General features: G+C 46.6%; 1 protein-coding gene across 2 annotated transcripts in view; it reads left to right on the forward strand.

Annotated features, from left to right (window-relative positions):
• The first annotated feature begins 15 nt into the window (after positions 1–15).
• The window catches only part of TSC22D3 (TSC22 domain family member 3), a 61,282-nt gene continuing 33,797 nt past the window's right edge, over positions 16–27,500 (forward strand). Inside the window, exons 1-2 of one of the 2 annotated variants that reach the window (XM_021705997.1) lie at positions 16–215; positions 470–895. In XM_021705997.1, coding sequence (XP_021561672.1) covers positions 576–895 — 320 coding nt within the window. In that variant the 5' untranslated portion in view covers positions 16–215; positions 470–575. The remainder of the gene's footprint in view (positions 216–469; positions 896–27,500) is intronic. The other variant, XM_008072188.2, reaches the window with a different exon arrangement.

Raw genomic sequence — 27,500 nt, forward strand, 5'->3', positions numbered from 1 at the left:
GGTAATTTACATGCTGTCATAGCCCGGTGCTGACTCCTGGGCGTGCAGCTCGCTCACTTGCTCTCGGCTTCTGCCACCACTCAGCCGGTACAGCCCAGGGGAGCCCGAGAGCCGAGAGCCTGCGAACCGGGGAGGGAGGGAGCAAAGGAGGGAGGGAGCGAGGGCGCGCCCCGGCTCTCCCTCTGCCCTGTTGCCCGCCCTTCCTGCCGCCACAGGTCCGCCCCGAGTCCCGCTCACACTTGGGAAACTTGGAACTGCAGCTGGGGCCGCGAGTGGCACCTCAGGGGGACGGCCCCGGCCTCAAGAGGAGGGGGAGGAGGAGGAGGAAGAGGAGGAAGTGAGCCCGAAGGATCCGCTCAGAGCTGTTTGTCCAGCTGTTTCTATTCGCACCCCTAGCAGTACAGCCAGAAAGGGGCCGAGCCGAGGGTGGCTGGCTCTAGGCGCTAATTTCCAACTCTTTTCCTCACAGCTTGTCTCTTCCAGGCACCCTGGAGTCTCCTCAGGCCAACCCGGCGGGTGCGCACCTGCCAGTCGACCCTGACCTCGCAGGCCAGGCGACCCCCGAGCCTGAGAAGATGGCCCAGTCCAAGATCGACTGCCGCTCACCTGTCGGCCTCGACTGCTGCAATTGCTGCCTGGACCTGGCCCACCGGAGCGGGCTCCAGCGAGGCAGCAGTGGGGAGAACAACAACCCGGGCAGCCCCACCGTGAGCAACTTTCGCCAGCTGCAGGAAAAGCTGATCTTCGAGAACCTCAATACTGACAAGCTCAACAGCATAATGCGGCAGGATTCGCTAGAGCCTGTGCTGCGGGACCCCTGCTACCTGATCAACGAGGGCATCTGCAATCGCAACATCGACCAGACTATGCTCTCCATCCTGCTCTTCTTCCACAGGTGGGTGGCTGGGCACATGGTGGGGACGTGATCCCGGCTCGCACCAACCTCTGCGGCACCCTCACTTCTGACAAAAGGGACAACTACTAAGTTCACTAGTGGTACTGGAGAAGTGGGGCTCACAGGCTGCCATGACTGGACCTTGAGGCTGCCTGAGTACTGTGGAGCTGAGGGGAGGCCTGGCAGGTGCGAGCCCTATATTGAAGGGTGCCTTCTAAGCTTTCCCATGGGGACACTGGTGCCCAGAAGGTGGGCAGACCCCAGATGGGTTGGAGGTAGCTGGCAGTACACACTCCTCAGATGTATGCATTTCCATAGCCCCTTTGGAGATTCTGCCATGGGGTCTTCTTGAAATTCAAGTTCCACCTTTCTCAAAAGCCCATTTCTAAACGTACAAACTCAGATTGAAACTACAAGGGATTTAAAATTACTGAGTGGCCCTGACTGAATGTGAGGGCAAGCAAAATGTCAAGTCAAATTAAGCTACTGTTGGTGGGAGAAGGGAAGGGGGAAATAAGACAAATCAGAGACCTGTGAGAATTTCCTGAGACTCCAAATGTGGGGACTCCACCTCCTCCATGGATCACAGCCTTTGATTTCAAATATAGGCTAAAAGCAACCTTAGAGAGCATCCTAGGACATTCCCTTGGGTGCCTCGAAAACTGTGTGTGGCAAAGAGGGTAGATGAATCCATATTGTCACAGATGTGTGTTGAAGTATGGGTCAGACTATCTAGAAATCCTGCTGGGGAGACAAGGAAGGGAGGGGAGAGAGGAGAAACACAATAGGAAAACCAAAGGCGACTGCTGTCCTTCAGTCCGAGACCCTCTGACCGGAGATGGTTTGGGAGAAAGACTGAGGCAATTTACAGGCAAGGGAAGAAACTTCAGAAAACTCAGCTGTGGAGTAGGTGTTCTTAGCTCCATCAGGCCAGGGCACCGGTGTGTGTATACGGGGGTGGATTTTTTCTTGCTCAACAGCACAGATTATGTAAGAGAAAGACATTGCCGCTGTAGGAGACCTGGGTTGTAGTACGAGTTATGGCTCTACCTGTCTACATGAGCCTGAGAAAGTCGCCTGGCCTCTCTAGTGTCTCTAAGTTCCCTTCTAGCTCTGAGATTCTAGGTTGTGGGCAGGTGGTGTGCCCAGACAAAGTGCTAAGAAATTCTGAGCACCCACAAAATATTTGGATGGCAGTGGAGCTCAAATAAGAAATTTTATAAGTAATCAAGAAAGGCAGGAGCTACTTTCATGTAATGCTAAGACCAGGTTGCCTCTCTCGCCCCAAGATAGATCCACCATCGCCTCCCCCTCGCCCAAGTCCCAGTGGTTCTGGGCAAGACAGACAAGGCTGCTTACTTCGTTAGTGTCATTATAACAAGTTGTGTTTCTCGGGCATTTTCGATGCTGTTGAAGCCCTTTCCCATATTATTTCACTGTTGGCATTAAATTATCTCATTGTCTAAAATAAACCAGGCCGCAGATGGAACAGGTTTCGAGGGAATCTTCATTTCTGGTGAAAGATTACTACAAGTGTATTCAGCCCACAGATGCTGAAACCCTGCTGAGCGAAATCCCTAACAGGTTCCTAACGATCTGCCCTTCTCTGTTGGCGAGTGGCAGCGGGGGAGGGGTAGCGGAGAAACCTGGAAAGAGCGCTTGTAGCATTTACATTCTTTCTACTGGCAGAGAAACTGGCCCTCTGTGGCTTTGGCAGAGTGTGAGAAGGGGCACGTCCCCTGGTTCTGGGCCTAGAAGGGTCAGATCTGGGTGAGCAAGGTGTGAGGCTGAAAGCCTGAGATCAAAGTGTTCACTTGTGACACACCTCGGGAATGTCCTGGTTACTTGGGCTTCTTGAATGGGAAGACTTCCTTTGTCATCTATGCCACTGACACCAATTTATTGACTCGTTGTTCTTGGCAAAGCCTGGAAATGCTACATGATAGGGAGCATTGTAGGCATTAGTTGAGGGAAGAGGGTGAACTGTTAGGAAGGTGTACCCAATCATCCTGCCTCCTGGGGTCAGAGCAACTCGGCATACAAAACCACAGAGGAGCAAACCAGCAAGCTATCAGGCTTCACTGAGGCTGGGGAGTGACAGTGTCCTGTGGTAACAGCCTTATGGTTTTAGCAGGACAAAGCATTGTCTCACTTTCCTTGACAACCTGGACCTTAGAGGTTGGAGATTCTGAAATCAGATTAGGTTTTTCCCAGAACTGTCACTCATTAGCAAACTAGGAGACCATTATTGCTGGTCATGGGGCTTCTCCAATGGTTGGGTTGGACAGCCTTGAACATTTTCTTTCTTACTTCGTTTAATTCCCTGAGTTTCTGTCTCCATACCTCAGCCATCATTTTACTCCTATTCCATTTAATGATTTGACATTTCAGGTTCATGTTGGGTGTCTTTTTCCTTTGTAGACTTTCAAGGGAGAAGCTATTCCTCCCACCCCACCTTCTGCAGACCATTCCTCTACTAGGAGAACTCCTATATTCCTGGGAAGAAGATGGGACACATTCTTGATTTATATCTAGTTTGTCTGTTTTTAACCTGTCCCTGGCTCCCAGCTTAGCTCTTAACTTTTTTGGAACACAAGACTGTAAGCAATTTGAGGGTAGGGCTGTGTTTTACTCTCTTGCTTTTCCCTAGTTCTACAGCCAGTCCTCAATAAACGTGTTTTGTTGTTGTTGTTTGCTTGTTTGTTTGATGGCTACTTAAATGTTGACGTGGTCCCGTGTAAAGATTTTACAATTTAAGTCTTGTGCCGGAAAACCTTACTAAGCTTTACATGTAGTTTTCCTCCAGTTTTAACCACATGCTGTAACTCTAATAGCCTGGCAGAAGTCCTGATGGACAGTGCTGTTTATATATATGAATCAGTGGGAATGGGCATGCAACCTGATGGTATGTAGATGGTACCGCTAAACTTCTGGGGGGGGTATGTTTTAAACACCATCCCTTCAATCTTGTGCTATGTAACTAATAACTACAATGGATTAATAGCTAACATTTATTGAATATCTGCAATGTATACTAAGAATTATATCTGTATAATTTCTTTAATGTTTACACTGACCCTATGAGATGGAACGGGTACTGTTATCACCTATTTTCATTTTATAAAGAAGGAAATTGAAGCTTGGAAAAATTAAGTAACTTGCCCAATACTTCACAATGAAGAGGGGAGTCAAGACTCCAACTTAGATTAATTGGAGTCTATGAATTGTCTATGAAGGAATAATTAAGAACACTTAATAACTTAACTAACGCTGAAGAAATTGTTAGAACACTTAAGAATCGCCTATTAAGCAGAGGCAAATGTGAGCCCAGAACCTTTCCAAATGGTCAAAATGTCCTTATTAGGTAGGGGGGCCAACCATTCCAGTCCTGGGGCACGGGACTTTATGTGATCAAACTCAGACAGTCCTAGGGATACTGGATGGTTGGTCACCTAGGGGACTCCACCTTGTCATTTTAATATGCTTCTAACCCTGGAAAATTCAGGATGGAGAAAGAATATTCTGGACAAACAGCTGACGTTTCCAATTTAAGTGTAGCATATAAAAAACTTCCTAAATTAAAATTTGAAGGGCCTAAATTCTCTGACCTGTAAGGTGTAGCAAGCTGGAATGGGAGCTCTGGCAATATTCTATTGTGATTGTTGTTGTAACCTCAAATTTATTTCTAAGATTTTACTCTAAACTTCTTAATCAACTCTATTCTGCCTTTGGCTCCAGAGCATACCTACCCAGTGTGGTCTGAAATACTCTGAATCTGAGTTACATTTCAGCTCTAAAATCTTTAGGATTCTACCTTTAAGTTTCTGACCTGGCACCAACTGATTTCCACACATAGATGCTCAGAAAATAGCAATAACAGCAAACATATCTAATTGCTATATGTGTGCTAATTCATTCAATATTTCCTATTGATAGAGTAACAAAGGGGAAGGATATAGATTCAGAGATCAGGTTTTAAAAAAAATTTGTGCAAAAAATATTTGTGCTTCTCTTAGTGAGTCTTAAAACCAATAATTTCATAATGTATATTCCTGGACCTGGCTTCTGAGGAGATGGCCACTTACGTGGTGTGATTTGAGGGGCTGCCTGCTGTAGTGCCTAAATTCATACTGTTTAAGATTCCGTTCTCTGTCAGTGTACCGTCTATAACTCCTCTCCCATAGCACCAGTGGTATATGGACCACACCGTGAGAAACCCTGAATTAGAGATTGCAACCCTTTGTCAACTAATTTACCATTTGATTTTAAGGATGGAGTTCTTTGCTGTAGAGAGGATTTGGGTTTCTATGTGGTTAAGCCTTTGTGATTTTTACTTTTTTTTACTTTTGGTATCAAGCTTCGAAAGTCCTTCCATAGCCCAGGGTAATTTAAAATAACTATTTCCTGAGTGCCTAGTGGTCTGACAAAGAATAGGCACTCATGAATTAAAGGATATTCTCTGTTAAAAAACACAAATGAGTTTGCAAACGTAACATTCATGGTTTGGATACCTCATGAGAATCCAGACATGTAAGAAATTGTCTTTTTTGCTGAGGTGCAAATGTAAATCACATGTTCTAGGAGGCTTCTATGGGGGAGACAGTACTTTCACCAATGAGTGATCCTGGTACCCTACACAGCATCTAATAGTGTGTGTGTGTGTGTGTGTGTGTGTGTGTGTGTGTGTGTGTGTGTGTAAGAGAGAGAGAGAGGTGTATCATATGTATATATTGAACATAATACATATTTAGTGCTAAAACATATATAAACAAAGTTTGCCATTTTTAAGTGTACAATTCAGTGACTTTAGGTAATGTGCACAATTCACAATGCCGTGCAACCATCACCATTTCCAGAACTTTGTCATCATCCCAAACGGAAACTCTGTACCCATTAAACAATAACTCCCCATGCCCCCCTCTCCTCCAGACTCTGAAAACCTCTATTCTACTTTCTGTCTCTATGGTTTTGCCTATTCTAGATATTCCACATAAGTGGAATCATACAATACGTGGTTGTTTGTGCCTGGCTTCTTTTACTTGGTATGTTGTAAAGGTTCATGCATGTTGTAGCACATGTTAGCACTTCATTCCTTTTACAGCTGAATGATATTCCATTATATGGATATACTATATTTTGTTCATCCATTCATCTGTCAGTGGACACTTGGGTTGTTTCCACCTTTTGGGCTATTGTGAAGCATGCTGCTATGAATACTAGTATACAAGTATCTGTTCCAGTTCCTGCTTTCAGTTCTTTGGGGTATATATGTAGAAGTGGCATTGCCTACCACCTACTTTTCAACACACTTTTGTGACCCTCTGCTTATAGTCAGCCCACACATATGTAGGAATTCTCATGAAATAAGCAAATGTCTGTTTCTTTGAGGAAAACACTCCCTCCCTGAGTCAACTGCTGGTGCTAGTGATGACAATGAATAGAAAGCTAAGAAGTTTAACAAGGTGATGGTGCTAACTGGAAATAAAAAATTATATGGGGGAAATTACATACTTTCAGGATTGCATTCATGAGTTAGAGACCAGGAAAAGTTTTAGCATGTATCTCTCATGTATGGCCAGGATCTAGTGTACCTTTTTTAAAAAGTAACATTCCATTACACCATTACTCGTCATTGACTACTTTGTATGGATTTGTTTATCAGACCTTTGGTCATGGTGACAACTCACTGGGAGTAGAGTTCTATGGGAATGGGATGTGGAAAAGCCAGATTTGGAGAAGAGAGGTAGAGAGTCAGGGCCAGCGTCCACAGAAGGCTTAATTTGGGCGGGCTGCTACAGCAGGGGGCTCTGGGCAGCATGAAAGCTCAAGAAGTCTAGTTGGAAGGTTCATGCTATTAAAGAAAGGTGGAAAGAACAGAGCATGAATTTCATCTACTCTTCGTTTTTGCTAGGAACACACCCATGTAAGCACCTCAGAAAATACTTATTTTCAGGGTGACCTTATTTTCCCTCCTTGCCTAAAGAGAAGGTTAACACTCCTGCTTATATTTGCACTTCCAGATAAACTAACAAGTTCTTAATTCCAGGTAGAGTGTTGGCTCCTTTCCAGGACAGGTCCTGAGGGCCAGGGAGTCTGCGTAGATAGAGAAGGATATATCTGGTCAAGACTGCTAGGATCTCTGGGTCCTTGGGGTGATGGAACCCTGCAGAGTTCTTGCCTCCACCTCGTGGGCTGGTTGTAAGGAATGAGGTCAGCTGTGTCTGCACCTGGTGGTGGCTGTTGCACCGTGTTTGCTCATCGCAATTCTGTTCCTACCTGAACTTTCTCCTCTTATGTAAGGTATCCCTCAAGATAACTGTGAAGCCATAATCTGCCATGGCTGACTGGGTTTACATAACAAATTGGTTGGTGTCATGCAATAGCCTCTTGAGCCCTGGTGAAACCAATGTGCTGAGTTGGGACTAAAGCTTGGGCTCACTTGATGGGGTACTGTGTGTGCTCAGTACACTCAAGGGAGAGCATTCCATGACCACAGGGGTCAGAAAAATGAAATTTCCTCTTAGATGAGAGAGCTGTAATGGCCAAGGACATATTGTGCTGTCCCAAGGCCCGAAATAATGGGACAAGGGTTAGGGCTTTGCTGTAGTGCCACAGCTTTAGCAGAGAAGGCCCTCCATAGAACCCCAAGAGCTAACAGAAACCCCATGAAGGCAAGAAAGCTAGATCCCAGCCTCAGAGAGCAACCTTGATGAAGAGTCAGGTCAAAGAACGTGGCTTTTGGAGGGCACTGTCTACTGTGCTAAAAATCCAGCTTAACTAGAGTTGGAGTAGAGCTAAGATGGGTCTGTGAGAGCAGAAAGCAAACTTTTCCAAATGTTATTGCAGGTAGAAGGAAATTTTATCATCAGGCAAGGTAAGTTCCCTTATACCTTCTAGCTGGGAATCCCTGCCCCAAAGTAGCTATGGCCCTTCTGGAAACAGTGTAAGAGTTGTAAGATCCCAACCAGCACAAGAGACTGAATGGGATGCTTCCCACTGGATAGACTCCAGCCCAAGGGAAAACAAGAGGTGGAAGCAAGTTTGGTCAGTGATGAACCAGACTCCTTATCAGCCTTCTTCTCCTGGGAGCCACTTTTCTCAAATAGGTTCATCCTGAAATGGCCCCTGCCTATGGACAAAACACCACCGGGACCTTCCCCATCCTTCCTTGAAGGAAGATTTTACTCACAAAATAGCCTTGAGTATTCAACCTACTTCCTCTTGTCTTCTCTTCAGGGGAGATGGAGAGCAGATGCTCACAGCTTTGGGGTCTAGCCAGTGATTGGTTGCAGATAGCCCTAAGGAAGAAGGGGGTGAGAAGTGAGTAGAAGGGAATCAACTCTAGGAGCTTCTTCCTGACTCACCTCCCTCCCGAGATACCCCTCCTTCGGCGCTGCTGTTTAGCCTCACTCCCAGTCTAGGCCCAGCCTAGACCAGCCCGAGGGCCCTGACTCATATCGAGCATAGTGCCTTATGTAACAAAGCCAGGTTACTGAGGCATTAAGCTTCTGCTTGCTCAGTGGCAGGCCTTCCTGAGGCCATACATTTGGAAGTCTGCTGGGGGTCCAAGTTGAACTCATCATAATTTGTAAGGAAAAGCCTACTATCTTCAGTGTCAGGCAAGCAGTCTGCTCAGAGGCAAGTGTCAAACTGCAAAGGTGATCCTCCTCAGCCTCCACACTCAACAGTAAAAGTAAGCAGACAGGTAAGCTAGAGTGGATTCATTCAGTTTGGCTTGAGGCATTTTAGGGAGGTGGGGACCTGCTATCACCTGATAGTGCACTGTTACACACACACACACACACACACACACACACACACACACAGAGAGAAACACACACACACACACACACACACACACACACACACACACACACACACACACACACACACACACACACACACAAAACACCTGATGCATGGAGAGGCCCCAGAACAGGTCTCAGAAGTTAGTCTCTCTCTGTCTCTTGCTCTCACTGTTCCGAGGGACTCCAGGTTGACTGATACCAGGGGGAAGGGTTTACTGGAAGCTGGAAGAGCTGTTTAAAGGAAGGCCTTTTCAAGAGCCAGTTCCCAGTCTGTTTTCCACAAAGTCTCGAAGTCCTCGGGCTGGCCTGAATCCACAGTGATTCTTAGCTCTCTTCCAGGCATATTCAGAAACTTATATTACCGTCTTGGTGCAACTGAGCTCCCAGTGAAGTCAGGATTGCTGAATTCTATGATATGTTTCTCTAATAAGCTAATCTATCTATAACACAGAATAACCCCCATCAATCTAATATTCCATTGGCTCAAGGTATGTGATTAAACCAATAGTTCCTCTTCTTCTCTTCCCTTGTCTTTACTCCAGCCTATCCCACCATGTTGCCAGCAGGTAAATGGCTCAAAGGCTGAAAGTAGGTGGGGACACTGCTCTCCAGTCCAAGAAAGAGAGGAAAAAGCAGGAAAACAAAGTAAAAAAGGTGGTGTAGGAATTACCAGCACACATGGTTTGTATCCAAAGCTGACTCATAAGTCCTCGGACAAGTCCAAGACCATCATCTCAGAGCTCAGGAGAGCTGAGCACCCTGAGTCCTCAGATCAAGGCCAGAATCCAGTGAAATTTGGGGGGGCCTGAGATGGAGGTACAGAATTTTCCTTTTTGGGGGACTCCTTTCAGGCTTCCAGCCCCTTGCTTCTTCTTATCACTTCTGTCCTTTAGTTCATAGTCAGTTGCAGTTTAAAAAAAAGAGAAAAGAATAAGAAAAAGAACTGCTCAGTTTTAAGGCAACATAATCTGCCTGCCCAGGTGCACAGAGAAATGAATGATGGCAGCGCCTCATTCGGCCTTGTACCAAAGCGACTGAGCACTTCAATTAATCAATCCATCATTTATTGACCAAGGGCCTGCTATTTATTGAGCACTGACTGCAGATTTATTGAATGTCTACCCTGCTAAGCACTGTAGAGGACACAGGAGACGTCAGAGGCTAGGACCAGGGCTGTGAGGAGCTAAGGGTGCAGCTGGGGGGAGAGGAGCAGCTGTACCCAAGGCCAGAGGGGAACAAAGCACTGGAATGACTGCAGGCCTCTGCCAGAGCAGTCCAGGCTCCTGCTCCTTGAGGGAAGGGCCTTAAGCTTACTGCTCCCGGGGTCCACAGGTTTGGAGTTTAGGCCATGCCAAAGCAAACTAGGAAGGGAGAGTCTCTTTATGGCAGCGGCTTCCAGCAGGGCCTCAAAGAATCGGTTAGCTTTGGCACAGTGGGAAGCAGCAGGACTTTCTGGTTGGGAGAGAGGAGGAGAACTTTGCCAGTTCAGCAGGGCTCATGGGTAGGAAGGGGCTGGCCTGGGGTGAGAATACTTTTGATTCTTCCTGGGCTAGAATGCAGAGTCACCAAGTTTCAGGAATAAGAGAGAAAGGCCCACTCTGGTTCTCCCGTCATTTTCCCTCTCTGGCTGGGGGCAAGCTGGACCCTAGTGCCCTTTCCTCAGGAACCTAGGGTAGCCCTGAGTAGATGGAGGCCTTCTGGGCCTGGGAGCAGGAAGGCATCTCCCCCGTATTCTAGAGAAAGCCAATCAGAACCTGGAGGGTTGAGCTTGGAGTACAGTCAAAGGCGGGCACCAGAGGAGCCTGGGGACTGTGACTTCATAACTGTGCATCTCTGTCCTCTTTTCATGAGACCCCTTCTGATGTGGGTAATAGGAAGGTGTTAAGGAGCTGCTATGAGAATTTATATATCATCCATCCAAGTCTCTCTGGAAAAAAAGTTGCTGGTGGCCCGAGGGGTGTCATTTTAGCCTCATCGGTACCTTGGTCAATCCATCTTCCCAGATGCCCTATAAGTGAAGGCCTCTGGATAGAGTTGAGAAAGGTGAGAAGCCTCGTGCTGACAGAAAGGGAAAGGAAGCTGGAGTAGCAAAATGAACTGGCCTCAGGCAAACTGAGGAAGCAAGGTGCTATTTATGATCAATGCCCCATCCTTGCCTTCTGGGGTCCTCTACTTAGGTTAGTGTCCTAGACACCCATGCCCACATCCTTTCCCACCAATGCTCTGGAGAACATTTAAGTTCACGTTTAAGTTCATAAACAGATTCAATAAATTGCTCACCTTTCGTGTTCTAGGTTCAGTGTTAAGTACTGGGGATATAATGGGAAACACAAAAAAAGGCATGATCTTGGCTATCATCAATTGTCAGTGGCGTCGGGGAGACAGGCATTAACCAAATAGTCACACTAATGAATGTATAACTACAAACTAAGTGCCAAGAGGGAAGAGGAATAGGCTTCTGTCAGAGAGTAACAAAGGATCAGACAAGGCTTCCTGAGGAAGTGATATTTGAGCTAGCTAAAAAACGAATCTCTAATACTGAAATTCTCATCATCAGACCCAGGCCAAAGGAGACATTTCAGACAGAGGACTTTCTGAGGAATCCCTGAAGTCATACCATGTAGGCAGCTTTCACACCCCTGGAAATATCTCTAGGCCATGAGTAGCCAGCAGGTCTCAAAGGGGAGGATTGACAACATTCTGACAAGAGGAAGAGATGAGTTTGAAGCCCATGGGGCAACTAGTATTTAATGTCATCCTTTGCTAAAAATAGTCCATGACAGTATGGAAATATGTAAAGGCTGGCCCTGAGGACCAGTGATAAAGTGAATATAGCCTGTGGGAAGGAAAATTTGTTTTTGTAAATTATTTACTGTAAAGAAAAAAAGAAAGGAGGGATCGCCTGGGTTTTCTTTTCCCTTTGCGGGCTTCCTTCTGAGTTATGAATGCTTCACGTTGTATTGAGGCAGTGGGACACAGAGCTTCAGGCTGCACTCCTTTCTGGGGTCTAAGGTGTAAATTTTCCAGACTGCAAATGTCAGGTATTTGTCCAGGCTGAAAAACAGCCTGAATGCAGAAGGGAAGAGAGGCTACACCTCCAGGAAGGGTAAATAAATTGTTAGAAGTGTCCCAAGGAGCTTTCATTTGAGAGAGGCAGCCCCACCACAATGGCAAGGCAGCTGACAGCTGAGAGCTCAGCGTGATCCAAGGGAATCCAACTGTGAAGGGTCAGGATAAGGCCAATAGGACTTGTTTGGCCAACAGGAGGAAAACCTGGAATGTGAGGGACTTGAGGGGCAAAGCTAAAGGAACTGAGAGTATTGATCTAAGAGAAGTTTATGGGTGAGGTGGAAGGCAGTAGGGAGAGAGAAGAGAGGTTGATCTCTAAATATAAGAAAATTTTCAACTCAGAGATGGTGACTAGCTATTTCCCAACCACACGGAACAGAACAAGAAGGCTGGGAGTGGTAGCTCACACCTGTAATCCCAGTACTTTTGGAGGCCGAGGCATGAGGATTGCTTGAGCCCAGGAGTTCAAGACCAGCCTGGGAACATAGTGAGACCTTGTCAAAAAAAAAAAAAGCTAACTGGGAATGGTGGTGTGTGCCTGTAGCCCCATCTACTTTGGAGGTTAAGGCAGGAGGATTTCTGGAGCCCAGGAGTTTGAGACTGTAGTGAGCCATGATTGTGCCATTGTGCTATTCCAGCCTGGGTGACAGAGTGAGGCTCTGTCAAAAAAAAAGGAACAGAACAAGAGGAAACAGGCTTACACTGTAGCATGAAAAACTGAGATTAGATAACAGAGAGAACTTCCTAACTACAAGCATTCAGAGAAGCTAGACGAAATTACCAAGGGATGTTATATGTAATTTATAAATATGGGGAAGTGGTGACAGCAGCAATTAGAAAAACTGGATAAAAGTGTAAGAGGGCTGGTTTTATAAGGACCGTGGACAGACGGGGCTGGACAGATGGGAAAAGCAAAGGGGTCAGAATCAAGTGCTTATAAGGAAAGGGAAAGTACATGTGTGAAAGATGAAAGTGTTTTCATGAGAATATTATCATAATTAACATGGCAATGAAGTTTAGTAAAACTAGCATACACTCTCCTGTGACTGGAGTAGTGTTGGGGAATAGAGCTGGTAGGGCCCATTTCAGCATCTTTCAATCTTCTTGTCTCTTGGTTAAATTAATCTCAACCGGGCACCCTATCCCCCACACTCTATTTTGGGGACCAACCCTATGCTGAAAGTAGTGGAGTAAGACTGCACACCCCAGGTGCCTATCATGGAGGAGAAGAATTTTTCCTTCAGGCACGCAACAAAGATTAGACACAGGGGATACAAATTAGGCTCAGGAGGTACAATAAACCATGTAGGAACTCTGCCACAAGAAACTTAAAATTTAGTGGTGGGGACAAACATCGAATATTAATTACATAAGAAACAACATCAAGCTGGGCTCGGTGGCTCAACCTGTAATCCCGCGCCTTGGGAGGTTGAGGTGAGTGAATTGCCTGAGTCTGCGGGTTTGAGACCCGCCCGGGCAACTTGGCGAGACCTCATCTCTACAATAAATCAAAAAAATTAACCAGGTGTGGTAGCGCGCACCTGTAGTTCCAGCTACTTGGAAGGCTGAGGTGGAAGGATCACCGGAGCCCAGCAGGTCGAGGCTGCGGCGGCCGGGAGCGGCCACTGCACTCCAGTCTGGGTGACGGAGTGAGACTCCAACTCAAAAAAAAACAAAACAAAAAAACATCATTACAATTGATGGTCATGAAGGAAAAGAATAGGAAGCCATGAGAACACAGGCTAAGGGGACTTCACCTAGAATCAGAAAATTCACAAAAGAAAATTCACCTTGCCAAGACTTGGGGTACTACATGTTCTCTCTGATTCTTGCCCAAAAATCAGTAGCAAGAAAAGGCAGAAAAAACATTAATGCCCTAAGATACAAATTTTGAAGCTTCCTCGGCTCACCAAAGCCTATAGATAGGGACAAACCCCCAAAGAAATTTTCTCACTGCCAAGATCAATTAGCCTTGATTTATTTAAGCAGAGTGATTCCCTAAGGGCCATAATGGCCTATCAGCTGAAAACCAGGATCAGGAAGATTTTTTAAGAACTCATCACCTGCCAGATGAACAGGATGGAGGTCAGTGAAGAGAACAGAGAACCAATGTGCTGAAAATTACACTTGAAACTGACCCGCAAAAACGGTCTCCAAAATGCTGTGTCCTCAGAGGTCTCCTCTTTAAATGTGGGAGGCTTTACTAGTATATTCATTAGCTGCAAGGTGTTCTCAGGGCCGTTGAGCAGGAACCTGGACCTGGGAATCCAGGATCCTAGAGAGGCAGGGTCCCCCTCTGCTTTTCCTTGTCCCTCTCTCAGAGGGGAGGGAGACTCTAGCCCTTGTGGGGAACTTGCATGGGCTTCTCTGCCAAGAAGCAGAAGACGTTAGCCAGCATGTAATCATAAAGCACAGTGGCTTCGCATCTGATAAACAACAACTACTGACAGACTGACCTTGGCAAGGGACAACCTCTCTGGACCTCATTTCCTCCTCTACAAATTGGTGGTAATGTGGTTAGGAAAGTTAAGTGCGAGGACACTCCTAGAAAGCACTGAGTATCTCTTTATCATGTGGTATCAGAACAAAACCTTATCTGGTTTGCCTTGCCTCCGTTTCTCACTACATCCTCTTACCCACCTCTCCCCTTGCACCATCATTCACAAACCTTCTCCTGCCCAAGGCCAGGTGACACCTGAAACCCAGTCTGGCAAGCTTTCTTCCAGTCAGGCTTGCTCTCTCAACCTTCTTCATTAAAAGGCAGGTATAAGTGACTAAGAACACTTCTGGTTTCCCTACTGCTGGGGGGCAAGCTGTGAAATTTTTGCTATAGATTAAAACCTACAGAAGCATGAGGGTGCCCTGCTGGTATTGCTAGCATATGGGAGGGACTTCAGAAAGCAGGGGGCTGGGGACAGCCTCTTCAAGCTCTTGAGCCTCTCCCTTCCCAGGGTTGGTGGCTGGCCCCTCTGCCTTCCACATGCACCTTAGGTGGAGACACAGAGGCTCAGAACTGGTAGGAGCTTTCTCAGCCATCTGGGTCTGATCCCTTCCCATTACAGACGAGGAAACTGAGGCTCAAAGTGGGGTGGGTACCTGCCTCGAACCAAACAGCCAATTAGTGACCAGCTAGAAAGAGAAACCATATCTCCTGATTTTCTGATCCAATGGCCTTCCGACTTTTCGTCACTAAACGGCTATGCAACATCCCATCCCAGTAGGTACACAACATCTCCATGCCAGGAGACCAGCTTTGGGTACACCTGATGCCAAAAACGGTGTTTTTTTATTTGATTTTATTTAGTGGAATTGACCAGTGGTTTGGGTGTTATGAAGCCCCAGCCCTGGAATCCTGCTTCTGCTCAGGCTAGGGCTGCATGCCACAGCCACAGTCATGCAAGGGGGACAGAAAGCCTTGCTGTTCTGGTTGGAAAAGAAATCAGTTGCTGAAACATTGGTCTTTTTGAAAGTTCCAACCACAGGGGCTGGCTGGCAGAGCCGCCGTCTGGGTGCCCCCCCTCCCGCCCTGAGGATCCGGCCCTCCCCTTCAGTCTGGGAGTTAGTTTAGGAAACTGGCCCAGCCTCAGCAGAAGATCCCGAGAAGCTCGCCCCAGGAGCTCCAGCCTTCTCTCAGAGCCTGGGAGCCCCCAAAGGCACTCAGGGCCGTGAATTTCCTCCCGCCTCCACAGCCAAGCCATCCCAGGCTGGCTCTGAGGCTCCCTGAGCACTTTTTCTTCTGAGCCTGGAGTTTCCAGTTGCTCCTGCCTTAGCCCGGCAGCTACAGAGAGAGAGAGAGAGAGAGAGAGAGAGAGAAACAGAGACAGAGAGAGAGACGGGGGGGGGGGGACGAGAGACAGAGAGAGAGAGAGAGAGAGAGAGAGAGAGAACACAAGAGCCAGAGAGCAGAGCAAAAGCACACTCAAGTAAGAGAGAGGAGGGAACCAACCCCAGACAGGCAATCAAGGCTTCCCTGGGCAGCGGTGAGATGAAGGTGGAAAGGCTGGAGGAGCCCCAGCTCGTGGAGGAGCCCCAGCTCGGGGAGAACCCAGAGCTTGGGGAGGAGGCACAGTTCCTGGAGGAGCTACAGCTCGAGGTGGTAGAAAGTGGGTCAGATTTGGATCCAGAAGATTTGGGTTCAAGTCCAGACTTTGCCACCAATCTGATGCTTGAGCTTGAGTAAGTAACTCCCTGCCCTTATGTGGGCTGCTTTCCCTACTTACAAAATGGGGGTGGGAGAGACAATATGGTTTGTAGTGTCTCTTCCAACTCAGATATTCTGGAAGACTACATTTACATGATTTTGATATGTGGAGGTGGACTGCATGGTTGAATAAGTCACTGAACCCCAGAATGTCAGACTGGTGCCGTGGGGGGAGAGGGAGTTTACATAAACAAGGCAAAAGAAAAAGAATGAGAAGGCGGTAAATGTGTAAGTCATGACCCCAAGAGAGGGTCCAAGCTGACTAGAACATTAGGATCGATTTCAAAAACTTAAGGATGATAGACTTGAAATGAGTGTTTGGGGTGTCATTAACATGTAGTTGCTATTGAACCCCTCAATCAAGAGTCTCCAGTGACCTCATCAACCCCCAAGTGCAAGCGCTGAACCCAGAATGCATTTCTTGAATTCTTCACATGTATCTTTACAGAAATTCTCAATTGAATCGAGGGGGATTTTCAGATGTTGACATCCAAATTAAAAAGTGAGCCTAAGAAGAGAAATCAGACTGGCCCACTGCTGCATGACTCAATGCAGGTCCCTTTGAGAGACTAACTGCTGATATATATAAACACTCCTCCCACCCCTAATAATATACACATGAGTTACCAAAAACCAATCATCTGCTCAGTGGGTGTTGGTGTTTGGTATATTTCACTGCATTCAGATTCCTTCAAAGTTGGTTATCCTTCCTCTAGGTTATATGCTAAGAGTCTCTAAGCCATAGTAGGTGGCATTTCACTAATCAGAGGGTGTCTTGTCAGCCCATGCATAATATCTCAGTGTTCCCTATATGGTAGATCATCTATAATGTCCTCTGCCAACCACACATTACCAGCATTTTCCACTGCTGGGCAAACTGGTGGCAGTGGCGACAGTGAATAGAAAAGGAACGTTCCTCCACCTGTCTAGACACCTGTCCACGGCTCTAGTGCCCTAACTACCACACAGTCTGCTCCCTCTCTGCTTGCCCTCCTTCCTCTCAGCTCAGTTCGTTATTCAAACAATAATTTCTCAGGTGATTTTTTTTTTGAATTGGAGTTTCACTCTGTCGCCCAGGCTGGAGTGCAGTGGCATGCTCATGGCCACCCCAGCATCAAACGGCTGGGCTCCCACGATCCTTTTGCCTCGGCCTTCCAAGTAGCCAGAACTACAGGCACATGCTACCACACCTGGCTAATTTTTTTATTTATTGTAGAGACAAGGTCTCGCCAAGTTGCCTGGGCTGATCTTGAACCCGAGGGCTCAGGCCAATCCACTTGCCTCGGCCTCTCAAAGTACTGGGATTACAGGCTGAGCCACCAAGCCCATCAAGTTAATCTTAATCAATTATAAATTCCTAAGATTGGGGTCAGGTACAGCGGCGGCTCATGGCTGTAATCCCAGCACTTTGGGAGACCAAGGTGAAAGGATTGCTTGAGGCCAGACATTCAAGACCAGCCTGGGCAACATAGTAGCCTCAGTCTCTACAAAAATAAAAATAAAAATAGCTGGACATGGCAGCACATGCCTGTAGATACAGCTACTAGAGAGGCTGAGATGGGATGATGGCTTGAGCCCAGGAGAATGAAACCGGCCTGGGTAACATAGTGAGACCCCATCTCTACCAAAAAAAAAAAAGGAAAAAAGAAAAATTAGCCAGATGTGATGGCAAGCACCTGTAGATTGGGAGGCTGAAGTGGAAGGATTGCTTAAGCCCTGGATGGGGCTACACTGCTCTACAACCTGAGAAACAGAAGGAGGCCCCTACTCTAAAAATAAACAAGTGAAGGGATTCTCTTGGGACAATAGTTTTCACAAAACTCTTAGGGTCCTCCTTGGTGCCTTAGGGGCTGCCAGAATGGGAGGGGAAAGGAAGAAAGGGAGGAAGGTCTGGGGGACAGGAGGAGAGGCAAGGGTGAATATGAGGAAGAAAAGAGGAGGAGAGTGGAGAAAGAAAACAGAAAGTCGGGAGAACAAAAGAAAAGTGGGGAGATAGATTGTGCCACCGTTCTCACCAAACAGAGTCTACACCTGGAAACAAACGAGGTCACATATAAGAATCTATATATGTCTTTTAAAGCTCGTAGGGATTTGGTCCTCACCTTGGCTTGCTTTTTCTTACGGGAGGGTTTTCAAGCTAAGCGCCAGTAAACTAGACGTCTTCACGTGGACGTTGTATGTTCCGCAGCACCAGGAGCCACAGGAGCGCGGTGGGCGGAGCTCCTGGCCTCCGCCCCGCCTCCCCACCAGCAGTTCCACTCCTCTAATGACTTTGTATTCGCAGATCCTGGAAGTTTCCAGATAAAACTGGAGAGTGGAGGTGGGGATGAAGAATAATTATCTATTTAATAACAACAAAAAGTTGTAAACCACTAAAGGACCATAACACATCAGCTGAAACAAGAATCTTTTCCAAAACACTCCCAGAGGTGGACATGACACCTCGACTTGGAAGTATCTACATATACGTCGGTTTCCTTGTTGGTCAACCCTGATTGTTACACAGTCCATCTGTTTAAAGTCGGCACACGTCTTTTTTGCTTACAGAATGCTTTGGCCCCTTCCTTCGTGTTCCTGACCACCCGGACAGCAAGGACAGGACAGGGGTGGTGGCTGGCTTCCCAGGGAAGACCGTGTTCCCAGCTAAGGGCACCAAGTGCTCGTGGGGCCTGTGTAAGCTCAGCGCGGACAGGCAAGCTACTGATGTGGGCTTGGGGCACTCCAGCCGATGCAACCCCTGGGGCAAAGGCAGAGGAAGTCCACTCCACAGAGGGCACTGGCCGAGTTGAGTGAAGTCTAGTGTGGAATTCTCGGCAGGGGAAATAGCTCGAGGGAAGGAACACTTGACCAGGAATAAGGGCCCTGTGTTCTGCTGCAAACCCCAGCCTTGGCTGAGGCTACCACCTGAAAGGAGAAAAATAATAAGTCCAGGGCCTGGCCCTGCGAGGAAGGAGGGAGGGAGCCAGGCTCAGGATGGTATCCTGGCCTTTCAGGGCAGTCTAAAGCCCTGCTGGCTTTACATTGGAGAAGGAAATAAAGCCTTGCTTGTTGGCGGTGGGGACCATCTGCATGCACTATACAGAGAGCACTGTTTCCTCAAGTGTGGTAAACATACACTGGTAGTGTGCAAGATGATTTTAGGTGGTACATGGACTAACTTTTTTTATAGCTCTTTATTTATTTAATATGTATTAGGGGGAAAATGTGCCTAACACATACACCCTATAATTTCAAAAATATTATTTTTAAGGATGAGACATTTTTAAATCTGGAGAAAATATTAAGTAAATAACAATACTCAGATATGGCAAAAATCTTAACAATAGTAGACAACTGGAGCTGAGGACACCGCGTCTTAGCAGAGGTAGGGCAAGAGAAGCCAGAAGATAAGTAATAGAAGCCATACAGTACAGTTTGAGATCTTTTTCATGCACACCTAGCTTGAAGTCCCCCTCTGACAGCCTTATTCCAAGTGTAAGAACAACCTGCTATTTTTGTATCCCTTGTGTCCTGCTCTGCCCCATGACACTCAACACTACAGATTAGCAACTGGCCTTTCCCTTGGTTGAGGGCACTGTCTCTGCCATGCTTCGGCAGACATGGGAAAATAGGCGCTGGAGAGTCGGTGAAGCTGTCCTCACCAGCCTTTGTTGATTTCTTCTCAGCATTGTTTGTGGGCATATTCAACCCAAATTTAAGGAGGTATTTCCGGGAAGCAAGTCAAGAGGTTATAATCTTTCTCTGAATGCACAAAGCCACAGTAGAAGGACAGGAAATATGTCACTGCAGCAATTTCACATGGACTTGCACTTATTTGAACTAGATTTGGGGGGAAATTTGTACAAAATCAAACTGTACAGGAGAGTTCCCACTTCTGCCAGGAGTTTGTGATGGGCTTTGTGTAAAAACATTTGGTCCATTTCCCGATTCCATTGCCCTGCAGTACAAAGCATGATTATTAGTTCTGCTTCCTTTTGGGCTCACCTTGAGGATTTCATGAGGGTGAGCCATGAGGTGAAGTGGAAAGGTGGTGAAGGTTATGGGTCTGGTTTCCTGCCTTCTGGCTGGGTTATACCTCGGAACTTTGCATGTCTTTTCTATGTTGGCTCATCCTTTGAACTGTCTTTGGCAAGAACCTCAAGCAGAGATAGCTGATCTTCAAATACCTCCAAGAATGGAAATATCACAGTGTCCTTTGGTCGCACATTCAAGTGTTTAACAACCTCTGCTCTCTGACATTGTTCCTCCTAATTCTTTCCTCTAGCTTTCCTATACTTATTTAATATGCTTAAATGGTAATTATTATGTCCCTTGTCAGCCTTCTTTTCAAAATTAGCTAAATCCTTAAAAAAAGAAAAAGAAAAAGAAAACCTGGAACCAGCTTGTATTCTCCATCTTTTAGGTAGTGTCCAAGTTCTCCACCAGAGATTTCATTCTGTCCTTTGTAACAGCTGAGACTGTAGCAGGAACACCTTTACTCTTAGCCAGTCACCCCAGTTCCACGTCTAATCAGTGACACACATTTACAAGATGGAGGTTGGGAAAGGGGCAAAACTAACTGGACAGCAGAGGACCCAATTGCCTGCCCTAATCTCTTGAGCTAGCTGTCCCACAGGAAACTTGAGCTGTGTAGAATTTTGTTAGTGGCCGATGACCATGGAATAGAGAAAGAAGATGACCTCATAGTCCTGCATGTTTCTTTCCTATTTAGAGCACCCAGTATCATGCTCATTCCTTAATGATAGTAAATTGTGTGCTAGAGATCCATTTCAGCCTCTGCCTTCAATTGCCTACCTACACAGTCCCATTCTTGTCTCTGGATAGAGTCACATTTTGATTATCCCTATATTCATCATCCACTTTGTGGACTATCCATAGCAATAACAAAATCTCAGGCTCTTCCCACTGCTACCTTCTAGTTTGTTTCTGGAAACTCAGAGGTGCAGGATCATTTTGACACCAGTCTAAGTGCAGCATAGATGGAAGTTCCATGCAAAAACATATTACCCACTACACATGGATTCCAAATCCAAGCATGATTGTATTTCACATGGCTGGGGGAACATAGGACATGTGGCATGGGTAATCCAAAATAGAGATAATACAGGGAAAATCATGTGTAGCTTGTTTTGAAATTGCACTGTAGGTCTACTTTTCCCCCCAGTAGTTCTGTCTTTCTAATTATGTGGCCTGATATGAAAATTATCTTGTATCCCTGGAATATATACAGAAACTAGGAGAAACTGGATGTAGGCAGGAACTAGGCTGAAACTAAGCATTGTCTTTGATATGTTACAAAATAGAAAAGCCACCCAGAAACACTTGGAAGTTGATTTTCAAACATATCGAAGTCATTTCTGTGTGTCTTTGGAATATGTCATATGGTTGTATATGCCATGGATTTGTCCAGGAAGTTCTAAGGGGCATGCCCACTGGTACCTAGTTTGACTTGTAGAGACAGAGTCAAGGAGTTCTCAGGAAATCGATGGTTCCTGTCTCCCTGCTCACCATAGCCTGATGGCTGTATCACAGTGTATCATCTGACCTATGTGAGTCTGAAGGAGGTGGTGCAATTCATCTGAGGAAAATCACATCTGAGACAGGAAGGGGCACGGCAGCCTCTTCAGCCAAGGATTTATGTATCTGTCACAGGAGGGAAGTGTGAACTGAGAAATGACTCCCAGAAGTGCTAGAATTGGAAGAGGCAGCACTGCTACCTATCACAGTCAGTAGTGTATTCATGGAGAATCTATATTACCTCAGGAGGCCAGCATCCTGGCCCTTCCACCCTTCCTTGAATCCATTCTCCCTCCCTTTCTCCCCTCTGGCTCAGCACACGCTTAAGAAAACACGGCAGAGCTGGCCAGGTGCACTCTCCTAGTGACCAAGCAGTAGGTGAAGGAAGGATAGAATGGGCTTGCACTGCTCTTTTACTGGCAGTTAGAAGCCAAAGGGATAGGCCCCAGACCCTTGATCCTGCCACCGCAGGCTTGCACTGGTACTATGCCACCATGGCTGGAGCTAGTGGCAACTCAGGTGGATGGGGCTCCTCTGGTTCCTGTATCCCACAGAGACCAGTGAGTTCACTCAGTTGGGCTCTATCTAGACTTAATTATTGCTTGTGAATTGATTTTTGCATTTTTGCCTGTCTTGCGTATCCTGGCTATGAATACTCTGCTGAGCCTGGACTAAATCTTTTCTTCTTGTCCCTTCCCCTCTGTGAGGCTGCCAGACCAGCTCCCTTGGCAGCCTCATTAAGCTCCAGTGGTGTGTCTCTGGAGAATCTAAAATTGGGCAGCAGCACTCCATCTTTGGGACTCTCATCGTCCAAATGGCTTCTAACTTCTCCGGTGCAAAGGGACCCCAGCTGAAAAGTCAAATCCAGCTGTTTTTGAGAGCAGCCACTCACTGGTAGAGATAAGCTAAAAGAAAGTCCAACCTTCTAAGCTCTTTGTGCTTCCTTTCCCTATTCCTTGTCGGCAAGGCAGGGACTTGGCCAAGGAGGCAAATCCACCCTGCCATGACAAAGAACTAATGATGGTTTTTATTGCTCTTTTCCTCTGGAAGCCAGGGGTGGGCCATGTCAGACCTTGAAGCCCAGTAGGGAAAGTGAGAGTGCCACCCAGGCTACAGACTCAGTCCTTCCTCACCCTGCACATGGGCCCTGCATTATGTGGGAAGGGGAAGAGATGAGTATGAATTCTGGGGAAATGAATCAAAGTCTGGAGAGGAGATTGTATCTGCCTTGTTGTAAGATTAGTTGCCAAGTCAGAATCATTTTCAGTTGGGGTAGAGGAAACAGGCCCAACCCTCAGAAAATGGTGAAGTGGCTAAGATTTGTTTTTGACACACTCTCTTCTTCCTCATTCTCCCTTCTAGCACAAGTTCCTTGATGCTACCCCAGCTGTTCTGAACTCTCAACTATAGGATGATAGCTCATGTTCCAGAACTTTCCTCATCTCCTGCCTCTTGACCATGGCCTTCAGGCCTTGCTTCATACTAATGCTAATGTGATACAATTAATCCAGCTAAGGTGTAAACAGATGGTAGTAGCTGAATGTGCTCCCCATCTCAAGCAACAATTTTGTTTATACCTGGACTTCCAAAAGGAGTCAACTAAGTGAGAATTGCAGGCTAAGTGGAGGGCTAGTAGAGCCAAGGTTTCTGGGCATGGTCCTTCTTACCTTTATCCGCTCAAATCATACCATGCTGGCAGCGACCCTCTCCATCTATGTAAGGCCATCCCTGGGGATGTGGTTGAGTTTAGTAGAGGGAACTGAGAAAATCCTGGCTAGGTGAAGTCCCCAGTTTAGCTTGCAGAACAAGTAGCTGAAATTCTGCCTAGGCCTCTGGTCCCTCCTCTGATCAGCCAGGAAGCCACTTGTGGAAGATTCAGGGAAGAAACTGGAAATTCTCACTCCTGCATACCTGATTCAGTTGACTTTTTAAAATATCTGAGAACTCAATAGTGAGACAATTACTTGTAATAGCAAAACCATTCTTGCTTGAAGGGAGGAGCTCTAACCACTTACAGAGCATGGGTTACAGCCCTTCAGAAGGGTCTGTTGCAAAGCTATTTTTGGCTCATTTGCTCTTTTTTCCTCCTTGAGTTCTGTTTCCCTCTAGGCCCCTCAGGAGCCTCTCTCTCCACCTCCTTCCCAGTGTCTGTGCTCATACAGCTTACAGAGGGAAGTAACCCCTAGCCAAGTGATTCTCTCATTCAACACATTTTCCAAGATGGTCCCACTGCTCCTTTCTAGAAGAGCAGGGACAAAGACTGTCTGGGCTGACATAACGACCTCTTCCCCTCCGCCCAAGCACACCGGAATTCCAAATGCTCTCGTTTCCTTCAAGCATAAATGGCTTTTGCTGCTGATCCTCTTCTCTGGGTTACCCATTTCCTGCTCAGCCCTGGCACAGCAAACGTGTCTCTGTAGCAGCTACCTCAGGGTAATTTGAGAAGCAGCTCTAGGCCACCACATGTGGAAAAGGAATCAGGGGAAGACACATGTGGAATAAGAATCTCTTAGAGAAAGATGCTGGGCTTTTGTAAACTGCCTTAATAATATAGAAATACCGGCACCGGATGTTTCTAGGATGCCAGTATGATTTACTCTATGGTGATTTTTAAGTTATTATATCCTTCCAGTTTTAGCGACTTTAACAAAAATCCCTTACACTGTTCCATCTGCATCAAGGGAATCGGCTACCACCCATCCCCTGGCTGTGTGAAAGTCCTGGGCACACATACCCCTATCCAGCTTGGAGCTTCTTCCAACTTGTACCTGTAGTATCTGATCAGTTTCTGCCTAGTCAGTCAGATGTGCCCCGTTGCTGAGCCTGTTTGGGTGGGGAGGATGGGAAAATGGGGCCAGTGCTTCAAGAAGGAGCTGTTCTCAGTTTTCCCACTCCCTTCTCAACATCCCAGTGTTCACTCCTTGTTCTGTGTCTCCTGTTTCTGGGCTCCAATTCTGGTCAGACCCAATATCTCTTGCCTGTAATGCTGAGTCTGCAGTTTTGTTCACTGTACTCGCTTTCTCCCCTTTCCTACCACTTCTCGGATTCTGCCTCTCTTCAGCCCCTGGGCTGGGGTAGGTCTACCTATCTGGCCACTGAACCCACCTAAAGATGTCTGGCCAATCCCTGGTAGCATTTTTCTTGTCACCATGCCAGGGATGCTTATTCATGGTGGGGCCGCAGGTTGGAAGGTGCTGTTTCAGCATACTCACCCTAGGAAGCAACTCCTTCTCCCTCAAAGCTAAGTGAGTAAACAGGAGTATTGCTCATGTTCACTTGGTCCACAGCTTTGTTTTTGCCCATTTCTGGATCCACATTTTTATTTTTAAAGCTAGAGTCCCACTGTGTTATCCACGCTGAAATGCAGTAGCTAGTCACAAGTGCAATCATAGCTCACTGTAACCTTGAACTCCTGGGCTCAAATGATCCTCTCACCTCAGTCTCCTAAATAGTTGGGACTATAGGCACGTGCCAACATGCCCAGCTTGGATTCTCATTTTTAATAGGCCTTCCTGCACAGTTGCCAAAGCTGCAGTCCCATTCTAGGATAACCTGAGAATGCAGATCTGGGACCCTATACAAAGCTGCTGAGTAGACAAAAGATGTTGCACCCAACTCTGTCGGCCTTCTTGTAGCATTCTCTCAACCCCCCCTTCTCTGTGCCCTGTACTCCAGCTCCTCCGGTGCCTACACTATGACTGCCTTCTGAATACCTGGGAGCCCTAGGTGCTAAGCAAGCGCTTCTGCTCTACATTTCTGATTCCAATGTGTTCCACTGGAGTGATTTCAAGGGCAAATAGAGGACCTAGCCAGTGGGACCCCTTGCCTGTCACCCCAATTTCAACGAGAGTAGCTCTGCCTTCATCTGTTTTATAAATTGGGTTTTCCATGTGAGATTCTGTTTGAAAGACAGTGTCTAGTATTTTTTTAATCACTACTCTAGGCCTTTTTCTCTACATATCAAAATTAACCTCTTCCTGTCCTTACCCCTTTGGCTCTGAACTCTGCTAGCAGACAGTGGAGGGTAATGCTGATCAAATAACCCCCTCCTACAGACTGGCTACACACTGGTTGGCTGGCTGGCAATGCCAGTGCCTTTATGTAGTTAAGATGGTGCAGAGAATAGGCAAGTTGGCACTCTGCTTCTCACATCATGTGATTGCCTCCCCACCCATCATTAATAATAATCCCTTGCATTTGCATAGCACTTGACAATTTCTAAAGCTTTTTCACAGACTTTATCTTATTTGATCCTCTGGAAAGCCTGTGAAGGCCGCCAGGGCAGGGGCTGTTATTTACATTTTACAAACTTGGGAGACTCTTGAGACCATTTAGTCACTGGCCTCTCTGAAGAGCTTGCTAAAGGGAACTAGTCAGTGTGAGCTAAAGAGCTAGCTAAAAGGAACAAGAGTTGGAACAAGGGTTATAAAAGGAATGACAGGGGAGGGAGTTGAGGCACAAGGGAGGAAGAGCCCACAGTGTCCCAGATCCACCAGCCTGGATTGTGAACCATTTCAGAAGCAGTATAGTACTTTGGGAAGGACCAACTCAAGGAGGCAGCGATTTCTGCTTCTCCATGAGGTGGCTGCTGGGGCTCCTGAGCGGCCACTGCTCCATCTTATTTTATCCCACTCCACAAACCTGATCTTGTTACACAGCTCTCTTAAGCTCATGGAACAGAATTTCAAGTTCTAGAATTGGAAAGGCATGTAGAAATCACCTAGTACAGCCCCTCATTTTTCAGGAGAACAAACAAAAACCCCGAGACAGAAAAAAAATTGCCCAAGGTCACAGAGAAGCAGAGGCAGAGCTGGGTTGAAACCCCTGTCTCTGACTTGCAGTCCAGAGAGTTTTCCGCTATTAAAATAGTGCTGCCTGTGTGTGTGTGTGTGTGTGTGTGTGTGTGTGTGTGTGTGTGTGTGTACAAGTAGGGGTGTGAAGAAGGCCCGTGGGCAGTGCCTGGAATGCCTGTCTGGTGAACTGCTGTGGCCTGGGCCTTGTACCCATACGCAGTGGCTGGAAGTTAAAGCCATTTGTAGAGCCTAGAGTATGATAGGGTGTGAGAAAGACAGGGTTCAGGGTTTCTCTCCCAAGGGGATTCACCCATATAAACTGCTCCAGGTAATTAAGATCCCAGAAGAATTGGCAGCTGCTTGCTGAACAAATTAGACTCTGCCTTTATGGGCATGTTCTGTGCTGGAGATCAGAGGGCCCTCCCTGATGTTTGGTTCATTAGTCATTGTTCCCTGTCAGAGCAAGCACTCAGAAAATTGGATGTCTGGCAACAGACTGTATTTAGAAATTCAATAGCAGGAGCAGCAACGGCAATAGCTGAGTGTCTGGGACAGTGCTCCATGCACAGTAGGTGCTTGAAAGTGCTTGTTAGTTAACTAATGAACTAAGTAAAGAAAGCCTTTAGTGCTCCACACTATTCAGAATGAAACAGTGTCAATAACAGATCTGATTGCTTTTCAGCAGAGCCACAGTTGAACTTTCAAATGGGCAGGCTGGCAGGACTGGGTAAAAACTCACTGGCCGCTAGGTTTTCTGTGTAGACTATACTGTGGAGATCACTTAGATATCACACTACATTTTGCTTAGATTGGATGGACTCACTGCTCTCTCTAAACTTGCCCATGACTTCCTTCTAGTCAAATCCAAAAACCTTTTTCCCGGTTCTAGGCATCTTTGGCCAGAATAGAGTAAGCCTGGCAGAGGACAAGATGAGGTCCCAGGGCATGTGAGATGAGGGGGAAGTGAGGACGTGCTGGGTGAGTGGGCTTTCACATCAACTTCTTCTTCACCATCTTGCCACAGGCCAGGCCTGCCAGGTTAATTTAAACAGGCATTTTCATATTGTTCTTAAACATCAAGGAAATGTTTTTGTTTTTGTTTTTGTTTTGTTTTGTTTCTTATACTAAATGTTCTTAGTTTGAAATACCCAGGATTCTTTGCAAAGGTCAGCTAGCATAGCAGGACTAAGAGAATCTTAGAAGCTTTTGGCAGTCAT

Source organism: Carlito syrichta, unplaced genomic scaffold (genome assembly GCF_000164805.1).
Source record: "Carlito syrichta isolate Samal-C Ts95f unplaced genomic scaffold, Tarsius_syrichta-2.0.1 Scaffold314870, whole genome shotgun sequence".
Lineage (NCBI taxonomy): Eukaryota > Metazoa > Chordata > Mammalia > Primates > Tarsiidae > Carlito > Carlito syrichta.